General features: G+C 37.5%; 4 protein-coding genes and 1 long non-coding RNA gene across 5 annotated transcripts; 3 read left to right on the plus strand and 2 right to left on the minus strand.

Moving 5' to 3' along the window:
* Window positions 44–2,651, plus strand: LOC18591557 (golgin subfamily A member 6-like protein 22). Its single transcript, XM_007017744.2, has 4 exons — window positions 44–585; window positions 750–872; window positions 963–1,033; window positions 2,195–2,651. Exons 1-4 carry the CDS (start codon window positions 241–243, stop codon window positions 2,460–2,462), a joined length of 807 nt encoding a protein of 268 aa, XP_007017806.2. The 5' UTR covers window positions 44–240; the 3' UTR covers window positions 2,463–2,651.
* LOC18591558 lies at window positions 4,371–6,148 on the plus strand. The gene is made up of 4 exons (XM_018125926.1): window positions 4,371–4,920; window positions 5,082–5,144; window positions 5,322–5,396; window positions 5,482–6,148. Exons 1-4 carry the CDS (start codon window positions 4,534–4,536, stop codon window positions 5,944–5,946), a joined length of 990 nt encoding a protein of 329 aa, XP_017981415.1. The 5' UTR covers window positions 4,371–4,533; the 3' UTR covers window positions 5,947–6,148.
* On the plus strand, window positions 7,563–8,704 carry LOC108663121. The gene is made up of 2 exons (XR_001929079.1): window positions 7,563–7,973; window positions 8,419–8,704. It is a non-coding gene; the product is annotated as an uncharacterized LOC108663121 (long non-coding RNA).
* Window positions 8,531–11,987, minus strand: LOC18591559 (tubulin beta-6 chain). Its single transcript, XM_007017747.2, has 3 exons — window positions 11,383–11,987; window positions 9,522–9,791; window positions 8,531–9,426 (listed from the first exon to the last, which is right to left on the minus strand). The coding sequence occupies exons 1-3, from the start codon at window positions 11,780–11,782 to the stop codon at window positions 8,741–8,743; spliced, it is 1,356 nt and encodes a 451-aa protein (XP_007017809.1). The 5' UTR covers window positions 11,783–11,987; the 3' UTR covers window positions 8,531–8,740.
* Window positions 14,057–17,511, minus strand: LOC18591561 (BRCA1-A complex subunit BRE). The gene is made up of 13 exons (XM_007017749.2): window positions 17,247–17,511; window positions 16,948–17,038; window positions 16,655–16,850; window positions 16,458–16,548; window positions 15,966–16,001; window positions 15,757–15,855; window positions 15,481–15,611; window positions 15,329–15,377; window positions 15,145–15,234; window positions 15,003–15,056; window positions 14,818–14,883; window positions 14,389–14,486; window positions 14,057–14,314 (listed from the first exon to the last, which is right to left on the minus strand). Exons 1-13 carry the CDS (start codon window positions 17,322–17,324, stop codon window positions 14,248–14,250), a joined length of 1,146 nt encoding a protein of 381 aa, XP_007017811.2. The 5' UTR covers window positions 17,325–17,511; the 3' UTR covers window positions 14,057–14,247.

The raw sequence follows: 20,695 nt of genomic DNA on the forward strand, positions 1-20,695 counted from the left end.
CATTCACTTGTTAAAAACGACGGCGTTTTTTCCACCTTGTGTCGTGCTTTGTTTGGTTAGGGCTCAAGCTCCAACCTTGGGAGGCCAAACGGTGCGCTTTTCCACCATTTTTCGAAGTTGGAAAACTAAAACCCACAAAGCAGCTCTCAGGGGGTTTTCCTTCAGAAATCAGAATCCTTTTTTTCCCTCTATTTTCTTTGGAGATAAAGACCGAAACTTCTGATTTCTGGAAGATTAAGGATGCCATCTGAGGATTCAAAATCAGTGAAAAAAGAGGAACCCGAAGATGATGAATCGGACATGAGAAGCTTGAGTTCGATGCTGGAGAACCGTAAGAAGAAACCCTCTTGTAATAATAATAATGCTGCTGTTTCTAATTCGAAATCTCGTCCCAAAGAGGGCAAAGTGAAGAAAGAAGAGCCCATAGATGATGATGATGATGACCATCACAAAAATGAAGATTTTAAAGTACCCATTAAGGATTCTTCATCACGACCCAAAGCAACCAAGCTCAAAAAGGAAGAGAGTGATGATGATGATGAAAAACCCATCTCCAAAAGAAGCTCCGCTACTAAACCAGATAAGGTTTTTATTTTTTATTTTTACCTTTTTCTTTGTCGAAAAGACTTTTCTTTTTTTTTTTTCTGTTTGGTTTTTGCTGGAAAAAGGATAAATTTTCGCTTTTGAGGGATAAAAAATGGGCTTTTGATTAATGTGTTTTATCTTTATATCTGTTGTGAATTTTGAAGGAAAAGGAGCAGAAGAAAAAGAAGAAAAAGGGGGAAGAGAAGAAAGCGGCAGCTGGGAACGAAGGCAAGCGGGCGAGGAAGGTTTATAATTTGCCTGGTCAGAAGAGAGATCCTCCTGAGCAGGTACTTGGAATTCAAATTGTCTTTTACTTTCTGTGGTCTAATTTTCCCATTTTTGAGTAATATATTATTGCTGCATACTACAATTTTCAGAGGGATCCATTGAGGATTTTTTATGAGACAATGTATAAGCAAATTCCCAAAAGCGAAATGGCACAATTCTGGTAAGACATAATTCCCCAACAGTACCTTCATTTGCATGTTCTGTTGTATTTCTGTTTCTGCCTGTTTAGTAGAATGTGTGCCAGATAGGGAGAAGGATAATGTTTAAAGGTAGTAATCTTTATCAGCTGTCCTCTCTTAATCTCATTCTTTTTAGAACTATAAGCTACATTCGCTACATTCAATGAGGAGAGATGTGCTTGAATGCTGTATTAGTTATACCTTTGGATTGCCTTAACAAAGACTGGCACAGCTCAGGCTGGAGAATAAGCAAAGTTAATAAAGTTCTCAAACGCAAAGGTCATCTATCAACCAGAATAAATAAAGAATAGGACACTTCTCTGATAAGATAAACATGAAATAGACATTTCTTTGTTGAGGATTGTCTTGACCAGTTGTGGTGGGTCAAGGTTGGTTATTTGGGTCTCTTTATAGCCCTCAATCAGTCAGATTTATACATAGAATTAATGCAACAATTACCCAGATGGAGGTAATGCAACTTCAAATGTGTAAGTGTAGACTTTGCTTGTATTGATAGTTATGTTGTCTTCTTTCTTAATTCCTCATTCTGTATGACAAGCAATGAATTTTCTTTTCTATTGCTCAGAGTATTGCTTATTTGTTGTCTCTCATTTCCCCTTGTGCCCTTGCCCTAACTTTAATACTTTGTTGCAACTAACTCCTTGTTCGTCTGAAAGATAAAAAATTGTAGTGTATCGAAACAGCTAGTACTATGCCAAATGGTCTGTAATTCCTGCTTTATGCAATATAAGAAAGTTTTCTTCCAAGTAATCACATGCAGAGTGTCAGAACCCACTGATCCCCAAGCCCTTGTTTTGCTTTCCAATTCAATGCTTTACCTCCAAATTAGATGGGAAGTGTAATACTGCAATATGTTGCTTCATTGATGATGATGGTGATTTTTCTTCTTTTAATTTTTAACTTTAATCATTGTCCTGTCTTTCTATACCCATTCCTTTAAATCAATGCATTGGTATGGTACAAATTGACTTGATTCAACTCATTTTACCCAACAAATCCTTCTATTTACTTAGTTTTGCTGCATAACTGATTTGATTCATTCTTGGAACGCATATATTTTGTCTATTACTGTTTTGAAGATTGTGATTTATAGAGACACTTGCATTCCTATGTAATTGCAGGATGATGGAGTCTGGTCTGCTCCCATTAGAGGAAGCAAAGAAAGTCTTTGAGAAGAAACAAAATAAGAATCATCAGCAAAAGCTGAGCTCCCCAATGAAGGCTGCCTCAGTTGTCAAGAGTAGCACAAAATCTGTCACTGTTAAGAAAACTCCTCCAATCTCCCCTGTTTCTTCAAAGCAGACAAAGAAACGAAAGGCTGAAGAAAGCTCTGATGATGACTTTGAGGATGTTCTGGCCAGTAAAATGAAGAAACAGAGAGCAAAATAATTACATGTTCTTCAATGTAACTGATAAGTTCTAGTTTCTTCTGTTTCATTACCTAACTCATTACATCTTTATTTGATTAGCTGTGCCAATACTAATTCGATCCTGGCCTGATTGAACTGATTTTAAACGATTGTTGAATTATTAAGTAAACATTCAATGGAAGAGTGGAATTGTTCTCTTTTTCTGTTTGTTTTATGTGTCTGTTTAACTTCTATGTGCTGCCATAAGGGAATTAGGACTCTGGACCAAGAGTGTCCATCAACTTGAAGGCCTTTAATCCAGAATGACCCGAGTTAGGCCCATATTTGAATCTGAGAAGACAACCAACAGTTACTACTGTTGCTCCTCAGGCAGATACCTCTTCATATGGGGATCTTCTATACATAAAAGAAAATAAGACTGTGGGAAAAGCAAAAAGCTCTCAATTTGCAGCTGGAAACCCACCAAATACATGGTACTTTTACCTTCTTGAACAACTTCTTTCTTCTCCCCTCTTGTTGTTAATATGAGGTTTGATGCAAATGCTTTTGTTCTTTGTTAAAAAGCAAAACCCGATGGAGGGTGATACTCTTTCCATGAAAGCAACAATTGGAATTGGGAAGGTAGCCTCATCTCGACCAGATGACAACCCATCGTGAGTCACCTTTGGCCCCATAATGATCCAATTAACGTTGCATGGACATTGAATAAACATGCAAATTCCATTCTTTGCTTAGGCAGCAATAATAAGAAACGTTTGGTTTCTTATGAAAGATTAGGTACACCCCATAGCTGCTTCTGAAGAGGCATTTTCCATTGACAGAACCATGGAGCAGATCAAGAACTGGCCCCCGATTGATGGAAACATATGCCATTCTGCAAAGAAACAGAGTCCCATTCAAGATTTTTACCATAAAAAGAAGAACTGGTTCTCTGCAGTCATGTTTGATCTGAATATCGAACAGGAATTACTTAATCAAAATGTAGCTAATTACCCTGTTGCCTAATAAGGACTAGGTCAATAATGATTTAATTAAGCTTGCAATATTTAAGCAAAAATAAAAATTAAGCGTAGGTCAAGATCAATTAAAAAATCAAATAAATGTCAAGGCTTGAAAATGTCAGAAACTTTAATTTGACATTAACTACAATTACATTTCTTTGCTCTGGCTGAAATGTCGAAGTTTAGATTATTAATGTCTACTAATACTATATTAGCAATAACATGATTGAACCCAAGGTTTTAACTCAACTTCTATTTTCTTCTATGCAACATTCATGATAGAAAATATTCATTATCTATTGTAAATTATAGTCACAAACTCATAACTTGTCGTGCATCACTAGTCCTTCGTAAGTTTGTTTATATGTTACTCTTTTCGTCTCTTTTTTTTTTGTCTAATTTTTTTTATGAATGTTTGAAATGATTTTTTAAACAGTTAATATTCATACTTTTTAATATTATAAAGTTGATTTTCAAGAATATTTTTATTTTTTTATATTACTTTTTTTCAAAATTTAATATAAAATACATCAAAATTATTTTTTGTTTTAATTTCTGTAAAAAGACAAAAAAAAAAAGGGAGGAATAAGTATTAAATAAAAAATTTTAATACATTTCATGCTGAAAAGAAAAAACAAAAGAAACTTGTTGTACTGACAAATAGTATTTTCCAAATATTCATTAAAAAAATATTTTTCCCAAAAATGAGGGGAGTTTAAGGAGCACGCTCCCTGATAGAGCGTGCACTAATTTTTAAAGTCGTGCACTTGTTCGCTCTAAAAACTCTATGAAGTGCCTTATAACTCAACCGATCAAATAGCGAAAAAAGACCATAAACCCTAGACCAACCTCAACCCCGCCTTGCATGACACGTGTCACCACCCACACCCTCGCCATGGATTTCTTATTTATTTTTTCCTTGTAACCTGAACCCCGTCTCCAAGCAACTCATTATCTTCCTCTCTCTCTCTCTCTCTCTCTCTCGCTCGCTCTCTGTTTCAATTTTTCCATGGAGATTTAGAGCGGTTTGAGTAACAGAGCTTTTCCTTTCTTTCTTTGTTGTTTATTTTTTTGATTATTGGGGAAGAGATGTCCCGGCAAACAATGGAACAGAGCTGTAACAGCCCTGTCACTGCTGAAGAGATTGAGGTTGTCGAAATTTTGCGGGAGCTGCCCCGTCTAATCCTCGAATCTGAGTCACGCCCTCGCTTTACTTTCAAGTGGGGCGCTAAGAGGAGGAGATCTGCTGCTTCGAAAGAAGAGTTCGCCTCCGCATCTTTGCCTGCTGTGGAACTATCACAGTCGCCATCGCCGCCACTTCCTTCTAAAGTCGTTGGCCCTACCTATGAGACTGAGAGACCCACAGAAAAGCCCTTGACTTCAAGTCCCGCTACGCCTCTTTCCTTTTCTCCAAGTGAATCTGATGAGAAGCCTCTGCCGTCCAAGAAGAAAGCCTCTGTTAATAGTCTTAAAAGGGTACGTGTTTTTCTCTTGGGTCATCAGTTGTCAATAAGTTTCTTGCTTTTTTTCGTTTTTAAGTTTCTTTTCTTTCTGCTTCTTTGTTCTGTCTTTCCACGTGTGCTCTGCTCTGTTTACTGATTCGGGTCGTTTCTGGTTTTTGGGTAACAATCAAACAGAAGAAAGAGCAATTGTTGGAGATGGTGGAAGATCTTACTCAGCGCAACCAGTTGTTGAAAAAGGTGAGTTTTTATTTTAATTTTTTCTTTTCCTTCTGACATTAATCAATTTGTCCTTTTCTTGGATATTACCACATTATCTTCTTCTACTTAGTCTTTTATTCAATTTTTTGCCCTATGATTTTTTAAAGCTGAAACATGTATCTTGTATTAAATTTTGATTATGCGGAATTCAAACAGGATATAGAGAGTAAGAGGCTGTTTCTTGATCAGCAGAAAGCTAAGAACTTGGAGTTGAAATTGAAGAAGCAAGAGGTAAATTTTCTTTTTTTATCTTTTTCAGTTTTCTTTTTTAAGAGGTGGGGTCATGATTTTTCTAATATCTATTATTTATGAACAGTTAAGTCTGAGTCTTTGCAATGCCAAAGAGTCACATTCGGATTCAAGCAAAAGCTTGAATCTTGCGACACAATTAACCCAAATTTCCATGGAGACTGCGAAGAGTCAAGATCATCAACAACTGCGAATCTCCACCATGGTCTATCAACAACCGTTCACCATGGATCAAACGGTTTCCATATCAGAAACAAAAAAGAATTCTCAGTACCCATACGGTCGAATGATCTCCTGGTTACCATCAAACAACGGACTAAGCAAGGTGCATGAGCATGATAGCATGGTCCCGCTTGGTCTCCTTGATCTCAACGTTTCCGCAGAGGAAGCTTTCGGGTTTTGCTCTTCGAAATCGTTTGATATGAATTCAACAACTAAGGCCAGAGCTGCTCAAGCTAGGTTTAAAAGGATGCAGATTTGCAGGTCCAAGAATCAGACTGCTGGCTGGAAAGCTCGTTACCCTTTTCGATGATTTTGCCTCTCTTTTTTTTAATTTCTTCCTTTTTTGGGTTTCTTTTTTGCCGCGGAATTAGCATAGGTATTAAACAGGGGATATCAAAATTGTAAATTAGAGTAGTTTTAGGAAGAGATTTTATTAAATTTGGTATAATATTCATAAATGCTTCAGAATCTTCGAAGGTTATTCAATTCAAGATTTTTTACTTATTGAGCAATCTTTTCAGCTTTGGGTGTAAACAATGAAGTGCCAAAGAAGGCACGATGGAATCTAAAATCTTGAATCGGAGAAAGAGATAAAGCTCTGATAATGATGATTTGAAGGAAACGTGCGATATAAAATCTGCAGCACGCGCCGAGAGGGCAGAGCGTTTGCACTCGGACGGGATTAATCTGATTGAAGTGGGCTCCTAAGAGAGAGAGAGAGAGAGAGACCCATTTTGATGTGTAAACAGACTGACTTTGAGATAGTCTCATGGGCCTCTTTTATTCCTCAACTCATGTTTTGGGTTTCTTGTTAACTTTGATTCGTGGTATTAATACAATGTAGACTGTTAATTTATTAATTTTTTTAAACATATCTTAATGGGAAATTTAAGGAATCTAGGAATCAAACTGACCCTTTTGTTTTTGTGTTGTAGTTCTACTTTTCAAAAGGGTAATGATTGTAATGTAGCCAAAGAGTTGTCATGGTCTCAAAATGACAAAGCCCGCCTAGGAGCAGATTTAGCATTTTCTGTTATACGAGCTTTAATCGGTTAGACAATTTAGTTATCCAAAAGCGGAGGGAGGAAGAAAGAAAATGCAGAAAGAATCCAGCAGACCTATTGCCATTCCAAGTAAAAGGGGTCCTTCAGCCCCTGTTACATGCTGCCTACATTCTCTCTGTGTTTTAACCAAAGCTTTAGGTAATGTCCAATGTTAAAAATGGAAGTGAAATGGATAGAATAAAAACCTGTCTCATAGCTCACAACTGGACATAACAATTTCCAGAAAGAAGATGCAGCTGCTTGTTTTTCTTGTGCTGCTCATTCTTTCCCTTCTTTTTCCAGTTAACCCTTACTCTGGAACTGAGACTTGGTCAGATCATATACCCCTTTCTCATTCATTTTTGCTTTTCCATTGCTCCCAATTGCATTTTTTCCCAAATATTCTGTCAACTCTGTATGGATTTGAACTTTTGCCTAGTGTCTGTATGTACTTACTGCTATGTGCTATTTATAACTACTTAAAAGGTGAATCTACTTTTTTTTTTCTTTTTTAATTTATCTTGTACTTTTCCTTTTCCAAGTGGCATTGGATTTGTGTTTTTAAGAGATGGGATAGATCTTTAAGGCTTGAACAAACCAAGAGAGAGCATGTGAATGGGGGACATATCAAAAAGATGATAGGTTTGCTCTATCAACGAGTTGTTATTTTGGTGAGAAGATAAGCAGCCCAGAAATTGATCATAGCATCTAATAAATCTCAGTGCATATCCATTATCTAGTCCAGTTTGGCCATGATCTGTGTTATTTGTCTACTCTCAATTGACCCAAGTGTCCTTAAAGTTTCCTTCTTTGTGTTAAATAGTTCCAAAAAAAAATCAAAAGGAGAGTTTAAAGTGCAATTGGATCGTGTAGGCGGCAGAGTTTTAAAGCGCGTAGCTTGAGGAAAGGATAACAATAACCGATCCCCTGAAGAAGCCTAATCTGCAAGAGAAAAGCTTGACCGTCCATATTTAACCCTAGTTCTACCCCAAGGTTCAACCCTGGTTAAGTTAAGCCTTCCAGGCTTTTAGCAACCCTAGGGAACCTCTATTACTGTATATAGTTTGAGAAGCAGACCCTGCTTGTAGCTGCAAGTTGCCACTACCAAAGCAGCAGACCAGAGTCAGATACTATTACTATTTATATACGCATTTTATGGTATTATAATAATGCTAGTAGTGGAAAATAGCAACGAAAGGCATGCAAATGATGAGAATCATTTTGGGTATGAGAAGCTCGCCCAATATTTTAATGCGAGCGATGTTTACACCTCAAACTTCCATGACTCTGATGCGTATGTCTATGGGTTTTTTTTCTTCATTCCTTCTTTTTTTTTTCCCCTCTTTTGGGTTCAATTAGTTTGTCATGCACAGATTATGATAAATTACACTACTTATCTCCTCGCTGTGTGTATGGCTATGTCATGTCTCTCTTTGTACCGACAGCTGTTTCCGAGTTCCAACTATGAACTGATTTTGGTTGTTTTCAGCAAGTACTCGGTCGATTAGCCGAAGGGAAGGATTTGGGCCAAAGCCCACCGATAAGTTTCATCAGAAATTAATCTACCTGTAATCATGAATCAAGATTGATTAATTTTTTTAAGAATGAAAATCTTACAACTTAATCACCAAAATTTGATATTCTTGAATTTTGTTTTACTTAAGAGTGTACAGTTCTTTGAGATGTAAGGCCTTTATTTATGGTTAGATATCTAAATCGTTGCTTTTTTTCTCTGCAAGGACCCAGCATCAGATAGGGCACCTGGAGCTTGGAGGATCGATTTTGGACCCATGAAGTTGTTCAGAGTCGGACCATAATGATGTAGCAATACATAGCAATAACTTGGCCATGCTCAGCGCCACCAATAATAGCGGGGTGTTATAGGTAAAACTGACAATTCTTTATTTGAATGTCTGGAAAAAAGCAAACAACATCTTGGGAAATACAAATAGAGAGCAGTGAAAATTAAACAAACACCGATAGCCACGCAATAGAATATAAGCAGGTAAAGGGTACTATTCTCAAACTTCATCCTGGTTCGCTGCTAATTGCCCACACATTTTAGACATCATAGTTCTCCTCCAATCCCTCGACCTCGTCCTCGTAATCACCCTCATCCTCAACAGTTGCATCCTGGTATTGCTGATACTCTGCCACCAAGTCATTCATGTTGCTCTCCGCTTCTGTGAACTCCATCTCATCCATCCCCTCACCAGTGTACCAATGCAAAAAGGCCTTGCGGCGGAACATAGCTGTGAATTGCTCACTCACCCTCCTAAACATCTCCTGGATTGATGTCGAGTTCCCAATAAAAGTAGATGACATCCTCAGACCCCTTGGTGGAATGTCACAAACACTGGACTTCACATTGTTGGGAATCCATTCCACGAAGTATGACGAATTCTTGTTCTGAACATTAATCATCTGCTCATCAACCTCTTTGGTGCTCATCTTGCCACGGAACATTGCTGAGGCTGTCAGGTAGCGACCATGGCGGGGGTCAGCAGCACACATCATGTTCTTGGCATCCCACATCTGCTGAGTCAGCTCCGGGACAGTGAGGGAAATGTACTGCTGGGATCCACGAGATGTGAGTGGTGCAAACCCAACCATAAAGAAGTGAAGACGGGGGAATGGGATCAGGTTCACAGCTAACTTCCTAAGGTCGGAGTTCAGCTGTCCAGGGAACCTCAGGCAGCATGTTACACCACTCATAGTTGCAGAAATCAAGTGGTTCAGATCTCCAACTGCAAATTTAAAGTGAATCGTTATCTTAAACATCTTAAATTGATTCATGTTACAGCAAACCATCCATCAAGATATGAACAGTTTTATCACTCACAGCTTGGAGTAGTAAGCTTTAAAGTCCGGAAGCAAATATCATAAAGGGCCTCATTGTCAAGAACCATGCATTCATCAGCATTCTCTACCAACTGGTGCACAGAGAGGGTGGCGTTATAAGGCTCCACAACTGTGTCGGAGACTTTAGGCGAAGGGAAAACAGAGAATGTCATCATCATCCTGTCTGGATATTCCTCTCTGATTTTTGATATCAGGAGAGTTCCCATACCAGAGCCCGTGCCTCCTCCAAGCGAATGGCATACCTGGAAGCCTGATCCAGAAGTAACATAAACAATTGAGCTTCTTCAGCCAATTCCAAAGCAAAATAGCCATTATTTACCAGCCAATAAGATTTTGTTGCTAAATGCAAACAATTCAACACACTTTTTCATACTAATATTCCCTAGAAGCAAAAGAATTCACCAGATAGATAAGATTACCATACTTCACGATTTACTAAAAGGTTAAAAAATAAAAACAAAAGGAATTTCGATCAACTGGTGGCAAAGTTTCATTTTCCAAGGAACTGACCACTGAGTTTCAGTAACACCCAAGCAACCAACAATATACTGAAAAAGGGATATTAAAAGTTTTGACGTAAGCCATTATCTTGCATTGTGCTCCATATTATGACACCGAAGGTGTCAGCCAACCGATTAGGGGTTCCCTTCATGTGATTTAGTTCAACAATCGACCATTGTTACTATAATTACAGCAGCAACAAACCAACTATTTAACTGCAGTCATACCATTGTCAGATGATGATGATAATTGTCCTTTCAGATAGATCTGGATCCCGAGACATGGCTTTCTCTTTCCTTTTTTTTTTTCAAAAATCGATAAAACAAGATCTGATACGCATGCCGATGTTATAATTTACCAAGTGATTGCTATTATTTTTAGATAGGTACAATAGTCACATGGTCATGCATCCCTGCATGTTAGTTATGACTCTCCATAGTCATTTAGAGATCTTTCATTTCTCTTCAAGAATCAGATATTAAAATGTGGGCAAGCCATAATTTTGTAAAAGACAGCATTTATATGATGTTGAGCTGGCAAAGGCCCCCAAGGCTCCACCAAACGGATTAAAGATGTTTATCGAGTGCCCTAAGATCTAACTTTATGTTAATTTTTCCAAACAAAAACAGGGTCGTAAAAAATTGTCGGTGGAATAAAGGACAAAACGACACGCACTTGGGCACTCACAATCATGAAAGGAAAAAAATCATATAGAGAAAAAGGATCCGCTTATATAGATAATTATACACTATCACAAGACAGACCCATGCCTTCCTTTGCCTCCACACCAGACAAAAAGAAGCTAGCTTAATTACAGCTCAGTGTCGTTGACAATATATTATTAAAAGAAACAGTAAACAGTAACCACTAGCCAACTGAAGAAAAAGAGTAAATAATTGAAGAAAGAAGCAGTCTTTGCATATCCTATTCACAGTTAATATTATTCAATCATAGAATTCAAGATCTTGCTATTCTTTACAGTTTATCGAAAACGTAAAATGAGATTATTTCTACTTGATGTAGTCATTGCCGAAAGTCGGGAAATTTAAAGATCAACAGAAAAAGCAGTTCTCTATCGTTATCATGGAAAGTGATATGACAACTCAAATGGATAGAATCTCAAACTTTGAGGTGAAAAAGTAAAGAGCAGAGTAATTATGCTGGAAAGGATCGAGCGTATCCGGCAGATAACTAAGTAAAATGCCATTAAAAAATATTTGCATAAAATCATTTCCACGAAAATCCACGAAGATTTGGCGAAATTTAAATTCTAAGAGAGAAGAAACATGAAAACTGAATTTCGATTACGATGAGGATATGAAGCAGAGGAAATATATTACCTTGCAAGCAATCGCAATTCTCAGCCTCTTTACGAACAACATCAAGAACAGCATCAATCAACTCGGCTCCTTCAGTGTAGTGACCTTTGGCCCAGTTGTTCCCGGCACCGGATTGTCCGAACACGAAATTATCAGGCCTAAAGATCTGGCCGTAGGGACCGGATCTGATGCTATCCATAGTACCGGGTTCAAGATCCATGAGGACCGCCCGAGGAACGTACCTTCCGCCGGAAGCCTCATTGTAATACACATTGATCCGCTCCAGTTGGAGATCGGACGATCCATCTCCATTGTACCTCCCTGTAGGATCCACGCCGTGCTCGTCGCAGATCACTTCCCAAAACTTGGAACCGATTTGGTTCCCGCATTGCCCTCCTTGAACGTGAAGGATTTCTCTCATGGTTGTTTGTGGTAAAACGAAATGGAAATCAGAGATTTAGTTGTTTTTCCCTTTTCCGGAGGAAAGGAAATGAAAGGATTTGTTGAGGGCAGAGGTTAACAAGGCAATAATAATATAGAGCGGGATATTTTGGAAGGATTGTCTGTCATGAGAGATAGCGAGGGGGTACGGTCACGGACAACAACTAACCGCCCAAAGGAGTGAAAGGGGGGGTGCGCACGTTAAGAGGGGGGTGTGAGTGAAGTGAACCGGGAGGCCCCATTTTGCCACGTGGGATTAATTAGGCGTATATTTCGGAATTTCTGTTGTAATTTCACCCCGTGAGTTGGATAATTACGCTGCGGTTATACCAGTTGAAGGGCGGCAAATCGGATTGGACATGCCACGCGTCTGTAAAGTCAAATTTGTTCAGCTTACCTGGCCCGTTCTCGGACTTTGGGCCTGCGGCAAACCTTTTTTGGCCCAATGTTAGCACTGGGCCAAACATATTGCCTAACAATGGGTTAGTCCTTAATTTAGGCCCAGTATAATTTCGAGCGGAGTCAGGTGAAACTAGCTATAGTAAATAGAGAAGGATTCTTTTTTATTTGAAAAAAGAAAAAAAAAAAAGGGAAAACTCCGGATTATTCTATATATTTTCTTGAGAGGAAGGGTTAGCTAGGGCATGGGAAATTAGGTTCAGAGCAAAAACAAAGGTAGGAAAGCGACGGAGAAGAGCAATGCAGCTAAGGGAAGCTTAAACTTGGAAGCTTGCTCATTACCTAACGATGTAGAGGAAGATATACTGACGGGACTTCCTGTGAAGTCTCTTTTCGAATGCCAACCAGTGTGCGAACAACGGGAATCCATAGTAGAGGATCCCTCGTTGTCGACAAGCACTTTGCTTGCTCCCTGACTAGGCCCGGCGGCAGCTGCATGTTGGTTTCTTTCTCCAACGTTGATGGGTAGAAGCACTATTTTTCTCTGTAGGCCTCTATGGAGGTTCTGCGGTTCATCAACTAACTCTACCTGGATGATACAAGGGTCCTAACAACCCTTGTCATTGCTATGTATCAGATTCTGTAAAGGGCTTGTTTTGTTTCTTCAATGGTCGAAATTTATTCGTCTGTAATCCGGCTACAAGGAGCGTTCAACCTATACCAAAAAGCTTGATATATTCCAAGAGGTATGAATCTGTCGACACTGTTCTTCACAAGTCTTATTCTGCTTATGCTTTTGGATTCGATCCTTCTATCAATGTATTCAAAATCTTGCATGTCATGGGAATCCAAAAGGCCGGCACGAAATTTTATGATCTGTGTATACGGTATACACTCCTTCAAGGAAAGAAGATGAGAAACCAGAGGGATGCCATTTTTCATGGCAGAAGATTGCCCATGTTCCTCCTTTCCCGTACCCTTTCAAAAGCCAGGGTGTTTACCTCAATGGGTTTATATATTGGCTCGGAATGAGTGCTCCGGGTGTAGAATCCCTGGTGCGGTTTGATGTTGCAAGTGAAACGTTTCAGATGATTTCACTCCCTACGGGAATATCAGTATGTGGAACCAAATCTAACTAGGGTTGGAGAGCGTCTGGCTTTGCTAGGATGCAGACACAACCAGAACAACTATGCTTCGTCCGTCCTCGAGTCGTGGCGGCTAGATGATGACGATAACGGATCCTCATGGATTAAACAGAGATTTGAAGTTCCTCGTTCCCACAAGAGGCTAAAACTTCCTGTTCCTTTGGGCAACGTTTGCAGTGGTGATATGTTGCTGGTGGCCGATACGCCATCGCAGGGTTACTTGCTGGCTTCTTTCCCTTCAAATAGAGCAACCTTTAGAAAGCGCAAGATCAAGATAACTGGGCTGCCTAGTTATATTGAGGTTAATGGTGTCAAGCATATAAATTTCAAGATAACCAGTCACGTGGAGAGCTTCGTAAATGTAGAAACAAGGCTTTTGTGTATTGGTTATTTCTCTATCCTTCTTGTTGTTTGAGCTATTAATTTAATATTCTCAATTATTTTCTGAGTTTTTGCTTTGTTTCTGCTAGACAGTTTTCTGATCATGGCCCAGTTAGGAAGACCACATAAGTTCAGCCCATATGCCTTCAAACCCCAACTTCTTTTATAGTTGAAATCACCAGACAAGAACTCCATCTGCTATCCATTTCGCTTTGATGGTTTTGCCAATTGCTATCATTTTTGCTAACACGAAAGTTCTTCAAGCATAATTCACATCAGGAACCGAAACATATATAAAAACTTTTCTTTTTGGGTACAAAAGGGCGAAATAAGCATTGTAAAAAACAAACTTTGTATTTCCTTTCTACAAATCAAATGGCTTTTAAACACCACAACCCATAATGGCACCATATTTCTGGATTGTATAAAAGAAAACTACCCAAATGTTTCATTAAGCATTTTTACACCACTTGAATGAGTAAAGCATGACCAGATGGAACTTTAGCATCCTCGTATCTTACTAGTGTTGAGATTGAGACTCATTACAGAACCGTTTGAAGTTCAGAGACTCGTCCACCAAGAAATCACTGAAGAAATCAATCCACATTAGCAAAAACACAGGAAACTAATTGAGAACTACAAAGACAATAACAGAACTCACTATATCCGCTCAGCCATCTGTGATGCTTCCCATCTTGGACTCCACGGATAGTCTGTTAGAAGAGGTGACTGTTTTGGTACTCCTTGCGGTGATATGTGCTACAGTACGTCACAAAGACGACCAATTTGATTAGACAATTTGCAAAAGGACTGTTTAATTAGTCAACTGTAGAAAAGAAATGTTTTTTCTATCTAATAGATGAAGGCTCCTTGGGCTTCTCACAGCCAGTTGGGGAACTGATACAGCACAAAATCATTACAGCTACTTGATCCCCAAACTCATGCAGATATATCATCAATATAGGGACAAATAACGTGTTCACTTTGAGATACATTCAAAAACCCTTTTCTAATCTGTCTTAAAATGGAATTTTAATATTGCACTTAATAGCTAGAGTACATTACATACTAGGAAAAGAAATACCATTACCTGAGAACTTTGGAGCATCAGAGCTGGCTGCTGCTTAGGAAATTGAGTTGAAATAAGAACGTGCACCTGTGGTAACAGTAATATCAAACGTTAATACACCAAGAGAAAGAAGATGCAAGAAATGTAAATACTGTAAACAAACACACACACACAAACTGATATAATTAGTAATTATCTAATCATACCAGGAAAACAAAGGATCCAGAAGATGCAAGAAATGTGGCTTTTCTGCAAAAGATCTGCCAAAGAAAGAAATGACAAACTAACAATCAATGTTAAAGGTTCTAAAGCTTTATATATAGAGAGATTAATGCCAAGAATGCACACCGGATCAGCTTCCAAAGGTCTTCCAAACAATGGGGCTAATGCCTCTATAAAGCGTCTTCTAATGTCAATTAATGAAACAGCTTCCAGGACCTGGAGAGCAAAGTACATTTGCAGAGCACTCCTATTATTAAACACTCAATATACCAACTCATAGTAAATCCTGGATTATAGAAAAGAAGCTAACCTGTTTCTCAAGAGATTCTTCTAGGTGGGGAAGATATTCAGCCAAGCACCTTCAAATGTAAAGGTAAAAATCAACAGAGATTTGTCAGCACAAGTAGTGTGTATCTTTTAGGATATGCAACAGACGAAGAAAGAATGATGTGCATAACTTACATTCCATCCAACCATGGAGGAAGCTTGACATCATCAACAGAAAACAGAACTCTCAGCTCGATAGTCGACATCAATTTCAAACGGGGTGCCGAAGGGGTAGATGCATACTTTCTTCCAACAGGATATATAACCTGCAACATTAGAAACTTCATTAGAGGTGGGAGAGAAATGGAGGGCAGAGGGGAAGACAGAATTTGAACAATGCAATAATGTACAAGTTACTTATTAAGAATTAAATTACGCATATATATAAGAGGGAAAAGAAGGAAACAGAACCTGCAAATATATCTTTTGTGGATGTCTCCAGGGGCACGCATGCACCATTTTGTTTATGTTCATATCCATTAGAGGCACAGAAAATTTGACCTCTTCTGGCTACGCTAAAATTCAAAGGCATATAGACCATGGATTTAATTAAAAACCAATTAACATTATAAGCACATTAGCAATCCACTCACAAAAAGCATACTCCTTTAAAGGAATACCTTTTCAGCACCTGAACTAATATGCATTTCAATTCCCTGCAGCACAGTCAAGAGTTGGAAAAGATAGAGTTAAGGCACTAATCAATTAGTTTGGCTTACAAGTGCACACGTTTCACAAAAATGAAGAGCATCAACACTGGAAAACAGCAAAGAAAGCTAACACTACATGAAAAACACAAGGAATAGATTCAGACCATCAAACTTTAAAATTTTGCACCATTGACATCAATGACTGCATAGTAACTTGATAGTGACTAAAGATACTAAAAAGTCAAGATGCAATTATGTGATGGCCAAATTTTTGCCTCTCAGTTTGTTCATACGGGAATAGACATGCACAGAAAATGGAAATGAAGTGGAGGATAAAGACATGTATATAATGGGTAACATATGTAAGATAATGGTAATGCAATTCAGGCTAAGAAAACAACACAGAGCAGGATCTTCAAATCTTTCTTCATCATAAACCAAATTTATATGCCAAAAGATTACCTCTCGTGACAAAATAGTGCTAATCTCAAATTTCAACCTATCATCATCCACTTCTCCAACGCGTTTCCTCTGGTAGGACATATATTGATCTCTATGACAATAAAAAGGAACCATAAATTTCTTTACTTTTTTCCCACAACCATAAAAGATTTTGATTTCCATTAAAATAGCAACTACCGCTAAAGACCCAGCCTAACCTCAATTCCTGAATTAAAGCTAGCAGCCTGGTCGGGTCTTTATTGTTCCAATCAGACAAAACACTCCGAGTCCGTGACTTCAAGTCCCCCTCACCTTCACCACCAGTCGCGTGTAAAGGGTGAAAGTCCTCATCGTCGGGTCCAAATATGATATCGGGCGGAGACAGTGGAAACTCCGCATTGTATATAACATCCCCTGGATCAATGTAAACAGATTATGAGTAAAAGACCAGCAAATAAGCAAAAATATTTAATTACAAATCTTTCAAGTCGCAATAAAAAATCCCACTAACATTTGATATGGTCTAAGCAATATGGAATAAGCAATGTGAACCGATCGAGGCCCCCGGTGTAGGATTTGCCACCAGACAACACTTGCTCAACCTGCAAAGCAAATTATAAGAGATAATGAAAATGCTACTATTCTTTATCGGGTAAAAGTACAGAGGATAGATAATGGAACCCTAGTACTGAATCAAAGCAATGTCGTTAATTGAAATGAGAAATTTGATGGAAATATCTAATAATTAAACTGAAAAGAAAATTTGAAAAAAGAACAAAAGAAGCGGGGGATAGGGTTAGATGGAATTACCTTGATTTTGTCAGGAAAATGATTGAGGAGGTAATGGAGCTGGGCAGAAATAAAAGGAGGGAAGCCATCGAACGACATGCCTGACTCCTAAACTCTAAAAGAGATCGATTCTGAAGCTTCTTGCTTTGATACTGCTTAAACCGACAATTTTGCGTCGATGGGCATCCAAATTACTCGCCGGCGATCTACTGGTCGACCGAGACGGAAAACGAGGCAGTGACCGGTGAATCCGTTAATGTTGAGTCGTAAGTTCAAAGATCAGGATGTCAATATGTTATTACTTGTTTTTAATCAGTAGAACGACGTCGGACTATTCAACTTAAATCCAAATTTGATCCGACGTCGTTTCTTAACAGCCCAGGCCCCAGGCCCCAGGCCCAAACCTGATAGGGGTAGAACCGTCAGTAAAAAAAACGAGCGAAAGCCCTAAATCAAAGTCGTCGCCCTTTAAATAGACCTCCCAAACAGCCACCTTTCAACCTACAACATCAAAACGGAAGGCATCCGTGACGGCCGCGAAACGATTCATCATTCGCAATCTCTTATCTCTTCTTTTCTGCGAATGTGTTTCTGTTTTTCTTCTTTCTGTTAGTTTTGAAAGCAGCGGAAGCGAAAAGAGAAATCAGATGATGAGATTGGATTAAAATTTCTCACGACGGTCGTCTGAGACACCTCGATGTGTCTGCCTGATGCATTGATCCAATGTTTCTGATGGTTTCCCTTTTCCTTCCATGTTCTTAATCGAATCCTTTTCTCTTTTCTAAAAAACGAAACTGTATTTTTCGCTGCTGGATTTGATCGAGAGCTTGATGATACTCAATACTCTCAAAATACTTAATTTAGATTCTGGGTTATGGATTCGTTTTCGTTTGATAGGCGCGATGAGGATATTTTTAACATACAGATTGAGATCGGTCGATCTTTGAAATCGTAAACTACTAATTAAAGTCCTTTTCATTCTGAGTGCCTTGCGATGATACAATGTGGGATATTTGGTCAATCTCGTATGTACTAATTTTCCCATGCCGGATTAATTCTTTTATTAAAAACTAACTTAAACTTTGGCCTGTCATCGAGAAAAAACATTTCCTTGGAAATAATTTATCTTTACAAATCAAACCTGATTTAATTTAATGTTTTATGAAAATAAAAATTATTCATTAAGTATTAATTGAAAAAATAAATAACTTATAAGATATTATATAAGAAAATTTGAAATCGATTACCTTTTTTTATATATAGAACAAAGTTTCGTATGTATGTTTATCACAATTTGGATTAAGACCAAAAAGAACTAATAATAGTAATCAAGTGTTTCCATTTAGTTTATCTCATTTGTGCTTTATGTGGTCAGTTAATACTATTTTCGAGATATATAATATGACCTATCCATATAAAAAATGAAAACATAAGTTGAAGCAAGTTTATTTTATTTCAATTTTCACTGTTTGAATAATTCTTGTGTAATATAATGGACTTGTAACATATTGACAATAATAGGAGTAGCCATGCACATGCGAAATTCATAAAGTACTACTACTACGGAAAATTTTCAAAGAGGATAAAATGGATAAAATAGAAGAGGAAGCGACTAAGATGTGTATTCGATTTAACCATATCCAAGCACATTTTCAATAACACTTTCAAAGAAAATAAAGAAAATTATTCATCTTCACATTCTGATCAAGATAAATTTAAATTTTCAAAGATATTATTACTAAAAATATTAAAATAATAATATATATTTAAAAAGTATATTTTTAATAACTAATTTGTTCAATTATTTCGATTGTAAATTTTAAATACCAAAAACTCACCAAATAAATAGATATTCCTAATTGATATAAAATTAAAATCAAAATAACCGAATCAAATTAATCAAAGTCAATTGATTTCAACCAAATTCTACCCGACCCTAAAAAAAAAGGCCAGCAGCCAACATTCTGTTAGATAAGACTAATCCAGCTAAGAGCCCATCATCAAGAGAATAACCAAAGCTTCATTCACGTGCCATTCAAGTTGAATCGCCTACCTCCAACTCCTTATGGCTAAAGTCGTCAAGGATTTAGAATCCAATGAATCTTCATTTGGGGGTACGCTGCGTCCACCCGTTAGCAGCAAAGTAAGACTTTTCCTTTAGAATCTCCGACTAGAAAAGTCCCCGAACTCAAAAAGATCACTCCATTCTGTTTTTCCTTTTTATATATATTTTTTCACCCTACTTCCAAATTAATAACAGAAAAAAAAAAAAGCCACCAATGTTTATTTTATACAAATTAATTATCATTTTTATATGCAAATAACAATTAATTAAAAATTAATCCATGTAAATTTCATCAGAAAATTACACCGTCAACGAAGGTCAAATTCTCAAGTCAATGGGGGGGGGCGGGGGACCATGTGAGTTGTAGTTTGCAAAAGATCTAGATGGAATATTCTTCGTGGTGGTGAGGAGCGACGGTGGCATCCGAATCGGAGCCTGGGAGCAAATCACCAATAGAAAACACCCACGTGGACAGAACTCTCTGATTTTTTCATATTTATACAGTCCATTTCCTTTTTCCACCAAATGGCAGCGATTCCTTGTCTTATTACAGTTTCCTTACATGACATCACTGCCCTTGATTGATCCAACGGCCCCCTTTGAGTTTTGACTGGTCGTCTTTGTTGTTTTTCCCAAAATTACAATTTCATTATTGAAAAGTCAGAATATACATACAAGGTCCCTGTCCAAGTATAATTTTCCTTCTCCTAATATAATCAAGTCAAATAAATTCCCTTGAAAGAAAACTCTCTCAAAAACAAAGTAAACCTTTCAAGCAACTGGTACAGATCATATGTTATATCATAATCTCTTTTTCACCTATAAATTATATTTTACTATAGCATCAAATTCTAAGTTTCAGTCAAAATCCATATTGAACTGAAATAAACGATTAATTACGTTTTTGACTTTTTTTTTATTTTTACATGTACATACATATCTTTATTATTAATTCGTAGAAGTCAATGACATTTAATTATCAAGATAAAAATTTTAAATCCGAATCATAATATTCTACCTAAATCAAAAGACTAACAAAATTTTTTTTTGGATAAAATCGATAGAAGAGCATGTTGCAGACTTGACAATGCCCGGTAGGACTGAATCAATCCGTTTTTAATGTAAGAAAGGTACCCGTGGCAGATGTGTATTGTTAAGTTCGTCTTATCGTTTAAAAAATAATACAACTATTCTCAGTATTGGTTTTACTAGTTTTTTTGTAATTATTGTAAATTTTTTTTAATATAATAAATGGAAGGTTTTTTATTATTATTTTAATAATTTATTTGCCGACTACTATGAGTAGTCGACATTGAAACTGAAGATTGAAGTCACACCGGCTTTATGTCCTTTGTTTATCTACTTCGTGTTGACATTTTAAAACATGGTGTTGTCAAAGGATTTG

Source organism: Theobroma cacao, chromosome 8 (genome assembly GCF_000208745.1).
Source record: "Theobroma cacao cultivar B97-61/B2 chromosome 8, Criollo_cocoa_genome_V2, whole genome shotgun sequence".
Taxonomy (NCBI): domain Eukaryota; kingdom Viridiplantae; phylum Streptophyta; class Magnoliopsida; order Malvales; family Malvaceae; genus Theobroma; species Theobroma cacao.

Excerpts from the sequence above, each read along its gene's own strand:
- LOC18591557 (XM_007017744.2), top strand. The coding sequence starts at position 241 with ATGCCATCTGAGGATTCAAAATCAGTGAAAAAAGAGGAACCCGAAGAT. Across the intron at positions 586-749 it reads CCGCTACTAAACCAGATAAG|GAAAAGGAGCAGAAGAAAAA; the intron begins GTTTTTATTTTT and ends TGAATTTTGAAG. Across the intron at positions 1,034-2,194 it reads AGCGAAATGGCACAATTCTG|GATGATGGAGTCTGGTCTGC; the intron begins GTAAGACATAAT and ends ATGTAATTGCAG.
- LOC18591558 (XM_018125926.1), top strand. The coding sequence starts at position 4,534 with ATGTCCCGGCAAACAATGGAACAGAGCTGTAACAGCCCTGTCACTGCT. Across the intron at positions 4,921-5,081 it reads CTGTTAATAGTCTTAAAAGG|AAGAAAGAGCAATTGTTGGA; the intron begins GTACGTGTTTTT and ends ACAATCAAACAG. Across the intron at positions 5,145-5,321 it reads GCAACCAGTTGTTGAAAAAG|GATATAGAGAGTAAGAGGCT; the intron begins GTGAGTTTTTAT and ends GAATTCAAACAG.
- LOC18591559 (XM_007017747.2), bottom strand. The coding sequence starts at position 11,782 with ATGAGAGAAATCCTTCACGTTCAAGGAGGGCAATGCGGGAACCAAATC. Across the intron at positions 9,792-11,382 it reads GAATTGCGATTGCTTGCAAG|GCTTCCAGGTATGCCATTCG; the intron begins GTAATATATTTC and ends CTTCTGGATCAG. Across the intron at positions 9,427-9,521 it reads AAAGCTTACTACTCCAAGCT|TTGGAGATCTGAACCACTTG; the intron begins GTGAGTGATAAA and ends TTAAATTTGCAG.
- LOC18591561 (XM_007017749.2), bottom strand. The coding sequence starts at position 17,324 with ATGTCGTTCGATGGCTTCCCTCCTTTTATTTCTGCCCAGCTCCATTAC. Across the intron at positions 15,378-15,480 it reads CCTCCATGGTTGGATGGAAT|GTGCTTGGCTGAATATCTTC; the intron begins GTAAGTTATGCA and ends TTACATTTGAAG. Across the intron at positions 14,487-14,817 it reads TGATGCTCCAAAGTTCTCAG|CACATATCACCGCAAGGAGT; the intron begins GTAATGGTATTT and ends GACGTACTGTAG.